Here is a 10,948-nt window from a genome sequence, read left to right on the forward strand (position 1 = left end):
TTCTGAAATTTTTTTTGGGACACGCTAATAAGGCCCTCATCGGGAAAAAAATATTACTCTTCACCAAAAATATAGCGGTATATTGATTTTGTCTTTCTGTTTGTAACACACCGAATTATTGGTAGTAGAACCACAAATTCTAAGACGATCTAGCTCTAGAGCTATGTACTTAAGGGACTGAAAGTTTCAAGAAAATATTCTTTGTTGATCGAAAATGTTTGGTGTCGGACCAAAAAAATTTTAAAACAAAATATCCGTCTGACGTTTCGAATATATAAAATTAAGCAAATCGGATAAACCATATAAATGTTTTTATACAAAATGCACAACAATCGGTGCTCGTTTTTATTAGTGGTAGGTATATATGATTCGGCACAGCCGAATATAACACTCTTACTTGTTAAATATGAAATATTTATTACCACTAAAATATCGTTATCGATTTTGACAAACGATATGTCAGTTATTTAAAAGTTTGTGCTATAAGTTGAACATGTACCAATTACTAAAAACTTTTAACATTAATGATACTCGTTCAGCCAACATTTTAAGTTTTTCATAAAAAAAATTTTAAAAATTTAAACTACATACACTTAAAAATTTTCTTTACAATAAATCTCTACAGTCATTTTTTATCTAAAATATCTTTAACATTTTTGTGTTTAAATACCTTAAAAAAAACCTTAATCATAACATAGAGTAGATGTATCAGTAAATTAAATACGAATGTAGTAGAAAACATTTCTGAAACGAAAACAATATAAATGTATGTAAATTTTTACTAAACGCGTTAGTAGAAAGAAATCACTAAAAGTAAAATAAATAAAGTAACAAGTAAAAATGCTAAAGAAAGTTTAGGCCTAATTAAATAGAGTGTAATTTACCTTGAATTTTTGGGGTAGCGAACGTAACAGAAAACCATACATTCCTCACAATCTAAAAAGCACTAGAACTTCATAATAATGAAGCTAAACAAAAAAAAAAACAACCAATAAGTAAAACCAAGTTAATAAAGTTATAAGCTAAATGTTTTTTTTTAAATTGTAAAAGGCTTATTTTATTAATTTATAAGTTTAATTATTGTTTGTGTTGATATTAAATTTTTGTTTAGTTGATGTTTTGTTTTAGTTTCTTTTGTTTTATTTAATGTAAAATATAATTTAAAAACACTTATTACATAAATATTACAGATTATATAAAGGAAACGCTTTTAGTTTTAACGATTTTCAAAACTCCTAAAATCACACACCAAAAAACATCTTTATACATACAACTCACTTACCCAATCACCCAACCGGAAACTAGTCTAATCCAACCTAACCTCACAATGGCGATTTTGCATGTTTTTTACATTTATTTTCAGTTTTTATTACATTTCTGCCTAAAATTTAATAAAACAATTAACAGAACTAACTAACTACATACTCAATCAATACTATTCACCTGTTTTTTTTTTTTATTATTTTTTTTTGTTGTTTATCAGTTTTTGTTATTTTTACCAAAAACATTTTTATTAAAAACAAAAAAAAAGTACGCAAAGCTTATACATGAAAAAAGAAATGAATAATTATAATTCGTCGTTGAAATCATTCAAAGTGGCACTGCGTTTTGTTTGTTCTGCTGCAAAACACACACTGGCTTTAAATTTGAATTGAGAAAAAAAATCTACAAAATGTAATACCACTTGAAAACGATTTAAAAGAATTTCTTTCGATTGTTTTTCGCCAAAAAAATCCAATGAAAGAAATTCCAAAAAATAAAGTGCTTTTTCACATACGATACCAGTGGTCTGATACAAATTTTTTCATCATGTACCACCAAATCGCACCAATGACAACCAAAAAAAAAAAAAACCAAACAATTCAAACAAAATAAATCAATCTAATCAATCGACTTGTAATCCAAAAGCTTATGCATTTAACTATGAAAAAGCTCTAAATTTAATATCGATCGAAAAGAAAAAATTTAATATATGAATTTAAAAACAAAAGATACCTAAATAATACACATATATTTCAAAATGAATTTGACAAATAATTGTTTTTTATGTAACAAACGTAAACAACATAATTTGTTAAAATCATTTTTAAATAATGGCTAAAAAAACACACAAGAAATATCAAAAAAAAAAAATGATCTACAAAAACAACTAAATTTTAAGGTTTTGAAAACGGCAGTGTCGCTTTAAGCTTTAACTAACTCAGTGAGCTTAATCTTAATAAGCTTAACTCAAACATTTTCAAAAGCTTCTTAAAACATATTTTACAAAAACTAAAAATAATAAACGTTTACCAAATGTTATTATCAACACTTAACAGCAGCATTTCAACAAAACCAAAATCTCTAACCAAAAGGACAGCTACTATTATAAACAAAAAATAAAACTCCCTAACTTTAAGTACCTATTAACTTAACTTAAATTAAATTTTAAATTTAGCTTTTCTTAAAAAAACAAACTTTTATTATTAAACTTAAGTGTAAAAATTATAATGGAAATTATATTTATAATCCAATAACTTTAAGTAAACTTAAAAAAGCTTTAACAACATTTTTGGTTTTTTTTTATAAATTAATGTTTTATATTATGTATAGTTGTATGATTTTTAATGATTATTTGTTTCTAAATCTATAAATGTTATCTTCATTAGCTTAAGCTTTAAGCTAATTTTATTAATAAAATAATATGTAATTATGTTTTTTAAATCTATAAAATTTATATTAATTAGCTTAAGCTTAAAGCTAATTTTATTTAATAAAATTATATTTGAAATTTGTATATAAATTTATGTTTATAAAATAATTCTTAACATTTAAAGCCGAAATTAATTTCAAAAATTGTCAATATAAATAATATTGGTTTAAAATAAAATATATAAAAATTGTAAGTATGTACTTTAATTAAACAAGTATTTGGACAAAAAACTTAAAAAGATTTGTTTTACTAACTTAAATTAGAAAAATTCAGTTTAAAATTTTCAGTTATATATTTAAAGCTTTTCAATTATGTAAAAAAATATTTTAAAAGTTTATTATCATAAAACAATCTTAAATAAAAGTTATACAGATTTTAAAGCTATGCCGCTTTCTCATAATTAATAACTACCTAATGTTTACTAATTATTTTCAATATTAAAGCCAAAGTTTCAATTCTAAATTATTTAAACAAAATAGTTTATTTCAATAGCTTATTTATGAATATAAAGAAATTTCTAATAAATTATAACCTTAAAAGCAGCCAACTTCCAATAATAATGGAGATATATTAAAGCTTGATTATTGAAAAGCTCAAAGCCTTTATTTTTAATAATTTTTAATATAACTTAAAAAAAACTTTCTTTATGTTTTTTAATATTCGAATTTTCAGATTTTTGCAATAATAAAAAGCATTTCCATAAGTTTGTATCTTCTTATAAACAGCTGATCAGATTAAAAGGCTTACATTAAATTAATACAGACCTACGCTTTTAGAAATCAAAATATATAACTTTTCTTTTACAAGGTAAGATTAATTACCCATATTTTGAACTTAATAAAGGATAAAGAACTGCAATAATAAGTAACAAAATTGTAAATTTTATTTTGTAGAAAAATTGAGATTTGACTCAAATATGTTATAGGTTTGCTACAAAGTTCGGAATAAGGGAGTTGTAACATCTATAGCTGTGGTCTGATTTGACTGATGTTGAAAATATCAGAAATTATGGAAGGAAAAGTTTGATCAAAATTCCATTTTTTTAATCCAGGATAAAAATTCATGTCGACATTCTTATATTTTAGAAAAATATGTTTAGATAAAGGGGAGATTTTGGCCAAATACAGATTGACAACTTCGACATCCAGTTTACAAGCTGAGTGATTGCTACTTAGTTTGATTTTTTGACTTACCAATAATTCAGAATATACATATAAAAGTACAATAGAGTGCACCAAAAAAAATGTTACCGTCCCCCTGGACTTCAAGATATATTTATCTCAATTTTCATAAAAATCTGACCAAAAATATATAATATTTAGTTATATTTATATTAGAAATCAACATTTTGGAAATTTTTAAATTTGACCTTCACGATTTAAAAGCTATACGCTTTTAGTAAAACTGTCGAGGTATATTTAGAATTATAACAACGTGAATAGGTTTTATTGAAAATTCATAACAGTATAGAAATTGAGCTTATTCGCCAAGATATGACAAAAAATATAGTTTTTTCGACAAATTGAAATCACAGGTACGGAAAAACTATGGGAGTTATTGATATACTTTATTTATATTTTTAATCCTTTTGATATAAAGAGTGTTTCTACCCCCCTTAGAACTTACGAAAGAACTTAACTGCCAAAGGAACTGTCATAATACGCGTTCAATTTTTGACATTTACGATCAGTAAAATCACCATAAATAGATGCACGCTTGAAAAACGCTACCAAAAATTATCCAAATTTAGATAAATTTGTTAATAAACAAAATTGTCGCATATGGAGTCAGACCCTACAGACTCCAAAATTCACCGTTAAGTGCGGTTTACACGCTGGTGACATCATTGTTTCTTCGAAAATGAAGACGGAGCTTGCGTTATTTTGATCAATGATTTTATATTTATATTATTATTATAAAATATGGAAATGGAAATTTCTGAAATACAATTGGAAAATTCTGAAATACAATTAGAAATTTCTGAAATATAAATGGTAACTTCTGAAATATAATTGGAATATTCTGAATTACAATCAGAAAATTTGGAAATATAATTGGAAATTTCAGAAATTCAATTGGAATTTTCTGAAATACAATTAGAAATTTTTGAAATACAATTGGAAATGCTGTTGTTCCTAAAGAAATTATTAATATGCATAGCCATTAACACTTCTAAGGGATCATATTTTTAAAGAAAATAATGTCAACAAAACTGATTAAAATTTATTTATATATATTCTGATTCAGACCTCTTAAATATTTTACAAAAAAATATAATAAATTCCCGGGAATGAAGAGATTTTTTTTTGTTATTTCCCGGAATGTAAAATGCCCGGGAAATTAGGAACCCTAAGCGGAACATAAAACCTAGAATGATAAATCATGGGCAATGAATCCATAACGGCAATAGTGGGCATGTTACAAATCCACCCAGTGAAATCTAACCTCAAATTACATAAGTTTACAATCAAAGGTGTCCACGAGTAATATTATCCTTTTGATATCAATGTAAACATAACTGAAGACTCTCAAAAAATAGTGGTTTCTTTGGTAGTGGATTTGGATGTTATAAATTACTTACAAAACCTGTGACCTGCCCGCATACATATATTTTGAGGTATAAAACACAGTTAATCAACAAAAACAAAACAACAAATTTCACGGATTTTTAAGTAAATGAATCCTAGATATTCAGACCAAACGCCATAAATATGATTAGTGTGAAGACAGCTAATGCCAAACAATTAGTTTTATTGCTGTACTCTTGAGTTGTTATTAGTTTTAACTTATACCTGAAAATCTCACAAGTACACGAACTGAGTAAATACATACTTACATATATTTTAAAAAGGACTCAAAAAGAAACATTAAATTTTGTTCTTAAAACATAGGGACAAACAAATTTCGAAATATTAACATATGTAGGTATTTAAATGGAAAACATAGTCAAGATTTTGTTTTACCTGGTTATGAATATTTCCACTGAAATGTGTGCATTATGTTTTAAAAAGTAATTAAGGTTTCCCAGTCTAGAATATGTATTTTCAAAATAGTTTTTTGTTTTTGAAAATCGTTAAATAATTTTCACGTATGCTTTTATATAAAGTTGTAAACATTTTTAATTAAGGGACTCCAGTTTTAAAAACCAACGGTATGTTTTATTTAAAGATTGAAAAATATGCTTAAAAATTCATTTTAAAAAAATGTAAATTTTTATTTTTAATAAATTAGTCTTCATAAAATTTAAATAGATGTTTAACGAATTTCATAAATCTTTAATTTTTTAGCATTTTATTAAAATTAGAATATTAATATTTATTATTTTCAAAATTTTATTTTTTTAAAAAAAATCTAAAAAAATTATAAAAATGTTAAGTATAGTATTAATAAATGCCGGCAAATTTTGTTAAGTTTGATATTCATATGAAAATAAATTATAAAATAAACAATGATACTGTAAAGCTTTCTTTTTTAAATAAATAAAGAAACCTAATTCTAATAAAACATTAAAAATAAAATTATCTTAAACATTGTTAAATCAAAGCAAAAAAAAACTATTATTAAGCATAAATCATTAAAATAAAGAAAGAAAATATAAATAAAATAAAAATATTTGAAAACAATAAATAAGGTTGGTTACACACGATATTGAGTACATAAGTATTTTGTAAAAAAAAACATTCTCCATAATAGTGTTGAAAACCTTAAAAATGTGTATTTTGTTAGAAAATTTAAAGATATTTTTAAAGACAAGGTAAGTGAAATATTGTTACGAAATTGCATTATCAATTTGTATTTAAAGGTCTGCAACGGCTGCTTGCAAACATTCATTAAGTTTATAAACATTTACATCAGTATAAACCTCTAATAAAGGGTGTTATCAACATTGTTTATAAGTATGACAACATTACCAGTGAAGCAGCTTTAAAAGCTCTAGGTGATAGAACATTCTAGTTTTTTTTGTTAGATTCTTCATGAGAATTCTAGAAGATGAAGCTGTGTAAGCAACCGTAATACAAGTGTGTATTAAAAGAGCGTGGCTATTTAAATTGTTGTGTAAATTTAAATAGAGTTGTTACAATTTCAAAACTACTTGGCGCATTTAATACCAATTTATATGAATCCAGTTTATTCAGAAGAAATAAACCACCGTTTTTAAAAGTTGAAAATGTAACAATATTTTAAAAACACAATAGGCTCCTTTTTATTTAGAAATTTCAAGTGGGCATGGCACCTCCCAGAGATTTATTTCGTTAACATTGTGCGCAGCTTGGCTGAAAATGGACATGACTGGATAAATGGGCGTGGCACCACCAATACAAAGTAAATATTAATTTTCGAATATCTGCAGAACAATAATTGTGTCAGTCTTTATACGAACTAATTTCTTATCAGTGTATTAAATCTAACCAAAAATGGGACGGATCGGAACAGGGGGTGTTGCACCTCGCATACAAAGTAAATAGTTATTTTCGAATATCTGTATGAATCAATTTCTTATCACTGAACGGAGTTTGGCTGAAAAAAGGTCGGGATTGAATTAGTGGGCGTGGCACCTTGCAAAGAATATAGTTATTTCTAAATATCTTGAGAACTATAATTGCAAGATAATTCCAACTATTTGTTATACTTTCAATGAAAAAAAAATTATGGGATTTTCAATTTAATTTAATTTTTCTTAAAATCTTTTCTCGTTTTTTTATTTTAGTAAATTAAAATTTACTAGGCTTCCTATTAAAATATAATACAATTTAGCATTCTTAAGCATTCAGGTTTATCAAAAATACATTTAAAAAATGTGGCGAAACAATGGAAACTTTTGTTTAAACTTCTTCAAGAAAGAAAAATAAAATAAATAAAAATCATTATGTTTTACAGCTATGTATGTTACTACTATAGGTTGATCTTCGAAAGATTCCGAGACTCTACGAACCAATTCTGGTGTAGTAGGATTGCAGGGTCTCCAGGGCTATTTGACCAAGTTGGATGCAAAGGCAACCATTATCTTTAGTAGGAGTGATAACGGGTCACTGCTCAATAGGAGCCTTCATTGGTGAATGAGATATAGGCACACAGGACTTTTGTTGGATATGCGAGGATATTGAGGAACTAGAAACAGTACAACATATTCTGTGTAACTGTCCTAGATTACAAGGTCTCAAGCAAAAATATCCGGGGGGAAAAATTCCATGATGAACTGGGTGATATAGCTATATATGATCTATGTAATCTATTAGGCTTTATCAGTGGAATATTAGGAATCCCTGTCTCTACGTATATTGTTCTTTTTTGGATTGGGGTTTCACTTTATTTCTCTTTATATCACCCTAATTCTTTCTTTTCTTTCTAATTTCATTTCTTCTCTAAACAACTAGTTCTCAAGGGTTTCACAATAGATCCTATCTACAGCCATTTCAATACATATTTACTTGGTTGCTACCGCCCAGTGAAAAAAACTCTTAATTCTAAAAAACTCCGTTTTAATCTGGTCGAAACAGAAATGGAATACTGTTCTTTTTTCCAATTATTCCAAATACAATAAGACGGCCGAAGGGAAAGAGACTGGACCCCCTAAGTACACAAATAAGACAGTCAAGTTCGGAGGTGACAATATTGTGGTGTGGGGCTGTTTTTCTGGGCACGGTATGGTTCCAGTTCATATCATAAAATATGCTATGACTGCAACCGGATTTTTAAACGATGTTATGTATCCATACGCTGAGTAAAATATGTTCGTAGTTTGGAGATTCCAGCACGACAATGACCCCAAACTTACCTCTATTGTTGTAAGCGAGTTGTTACAATCCAATGTGATACTTGTTTTGAAGTGGCCTGTCCAATCGGCAGATCTTAATACACTCTAGTGAAATAATTTTAAACTATTATTTTTAATTTTAAAAATTTTATTCGGTTGTTTTAACATAAAAAAATATAGACTAAACAAGTAGAAAACATGGTTATTTCAGCTATTGGCTCATATTTAGCACGGACATATCTGCACTGGAGTCCGCTATGTGATATGATGTGTCTTCGACAACATCTAAATCATCATCACAATACATTTTGCGCATGCGCTCCTTGTAACTGAAATTAAAAATAATAGATAAAATTATTAATTTAGTTTAAATAAAATTTTAATAATTACAATACAAAGTTCTCATTAAGAGAATAAAAATATTTTTTTTAATGCTTATATTGGAGGATTAATTTAAAAACTAATTCAAATTTCCTTAAATTTTCCAAATAAAACATATAACCAAGCAACTGTTATTGAACATAGTTATAAAATCAGTTTTCATGCTTACACTTCACTATCTGGATTATTTTCCTGATTGCGACATTTTTCCAATTTCTTTTCAATAGCTTTCACTTGATCTCTAGGTGGAATTTCATACTGTTTAACCATTAAACGTATTTCTAAGAAAAGAAACAGTAATAGTAAAAAAAGGAAAAGAAAATACTGAATATATCAAACATACTGCGTATGGCCTCAATTAAGGCCGGTAGCTTTTCTCTGGCACCATTTAACAAATTATCCGTCACATAACTATCGAGATTTTCTTGCTCACGACCGGCTGCATGTAATATGGCGGCCAAGGCTATCTGTGATGGAGCATACAAAAGGCAGGCATCAGTGAAGAAGGTTTTCTCAATAAAAGTATCTATATGGGGACGCAAACGTTCAGGATTTGACATGTTACTGCGAGTCTAAAAAAATACAGCTGCATTTAAAAACAATTTACATACATAACTTAATTATTTACTTACCTTAATGTCTATTAGGAAACCCTCAATGGGACGATATGGATTATGCACCGTTAAATAGTAATTGAGATGTTGCATAAGTAACAACTCATTGGACAATATTATGTCCATAGCTTTGTTACGATCCCCCTTTATGTTGCTAACAAACTGTCCAATCGATACATTGAATTCTTCCACTTTACACGCCAAATATACAACGGTGGCTCTAAAAAATTAAAGTGGTTATACATACATTAAACATATTCTATTTGATTTAAAACATACAAGATTTCTTTTGGATGATAGTCCATGGTGGAGTTGTGTAAGTAGAATCTTTTAAAGTAATGGAATGCAGTGCCTACAACACACTTTGGCATCATGGGCTCAAAACGCCGGCAAAAATCTTTTAAATAAATTTCATATTGTTTAATTAGCAAGTGTTCCTCTGACGCATCTAAAAAGTATTCCACACTATGTTGTTCCTAATAATAAACAAATTTTTTCACATATTATTTATTGCTATTAAGAAAGTTATTTAATTTATAAACTCTCACATCCATATCTTGACCATGAGTTTCTATGAAGTTTTGATTACGTTTGTGTCGCAACTCATTCAACTGATCCATGTTGCTAAATGTCCAAACTTTTTTCTGTGAACTTAGGGGATACATATTACCGGTTGTTATATTTTTCTCTTTTTATTTAATAAATTTGCAAAACTGCGTGAAATAATTTTGCACAAATTCTCGTTTGTTTACATTTATTTTAAATAATTGTGAAGTTGGCTGCAGTTGTGAGCAGTGTTGACAACTCCTAGAAAAGTGCAACTGTTCTATAAATCGAATCGTTTTCAAAAACGAACAAATTACTAATCGAACCATTTAACCCTCCGTAAGTCGCATTCATTTTCAATTGAGACTAGTCGCAATGTATGAATAAAAATACAATCAGTTCCCATGTGCATTTCTCTGATTGCTTAGTCGAGTTCATCAGGATACCTTTCCCCAAAGGCTTTAGGTAAACTAAACTAAAGATATTATACAAATAGAACTATAGAGCGAATGAGTATTACAGATATTCAAGCTTTACTCGTAGACAAAACACCACCTACAATTGTTCCGTTTTACAAATGAAAACGTTACTTGGATTCAGTTTACAAAACAGGGCCGAATATAAAATGCTTGGCTGAAATAAAAATTAAAAACGTAATAATTATTCTTAAGCTTTTTATAGTTTTTTTTAGAATTTTTCCTTCCCACAAATAATAATAAAAAACAAATTATATTATTTTTTTGCATAAGATCGTCGAATCAGCTTGCATTTTAGTATTCTTTTTGCTTGTATATAATAGTAAATTTCTCATATATTTAGAAAATTATCTGATCATTATGGATGTCATTTAATACCTTTTATTCCTTTTTAAATTTATATGACAGTACTTCAAAAAAATTTTATATAAAGAAAAAGTGATTTGATAAAATACAGAAAATATGAATACTAACAGAAAAAAAA

General features: G+C 27.1%; 1 protein-coding gene across 1 annotated transcript; it reads right to left on the minus strand.

Moving 5' to 3' along the window:
• Nucleotides 1-8,574: 8,574 nt before the first annotated feature.
• Nucleotides 8,575-10,122, minus strand: CycH (cyclin H). Its single transcript, XM_065511916.1, has 6 exons — nucleotides 9,991-10,122; nucleotides 9,722-9,918; nucleotides 9,461-9,662; nucleotides 9,172-9,400; nucleotides 8,998-9,109; nucleotides 8,575-8,776 (listed from the first exon to the last, which is right to left on the minus strand). Exons 1-6 carry the CDS (start codon nucleotides 10,105-10,107, stop codon nucleotides 8,659-8,661), a joined length of 975 nt encoding a protein of 324 aa, XP_065367988.1. The 5' UTR covers nucleotides 10,108-10,122; the 3' UTR covers nucleotides 8,575-8,658.
• Nucleotides 10,123-10,948: the final 826 nt, after the last annotated feature.

This window comes from Calliphora vicina, chromosome 5 (genome assembly GCF_958450345.1).
Source record: "Calliphora vicina chromosome 5, idCalVici1.1, whole genome shotgun sequence".
NCBI classification, from domain to species: Eukaryota; Metazoa; Arthropoda; class Insecta; order Diptera; family Calliphoridae; genus Calliphora; species Calliphora vicina.

Bases quoted from the DNA above. Each gene is read 5' to 3' on its own strand.
- CycH (XM_065511916.1), bottom strand. From the start codon at position 10,107: ATGTATCCCCTAAGTTCACAGAAAAAAGTTTGGACATTTAGCAACATG. The intron at 9,663-9,721 runs GTATGTTTTAAA...TTAATTTTTTAG, and splicing joins TATCATCCAAAAGAAATCTT to AGCCACCGTTGTATATTTGG. The intron at 8,777-8,997 runs GTAAGCATGAAA...TTTTAATTTCAG, and splicing joins AATAATCCAGATAGTGAAGT to TTACAAGGAGCGCATGCGCA.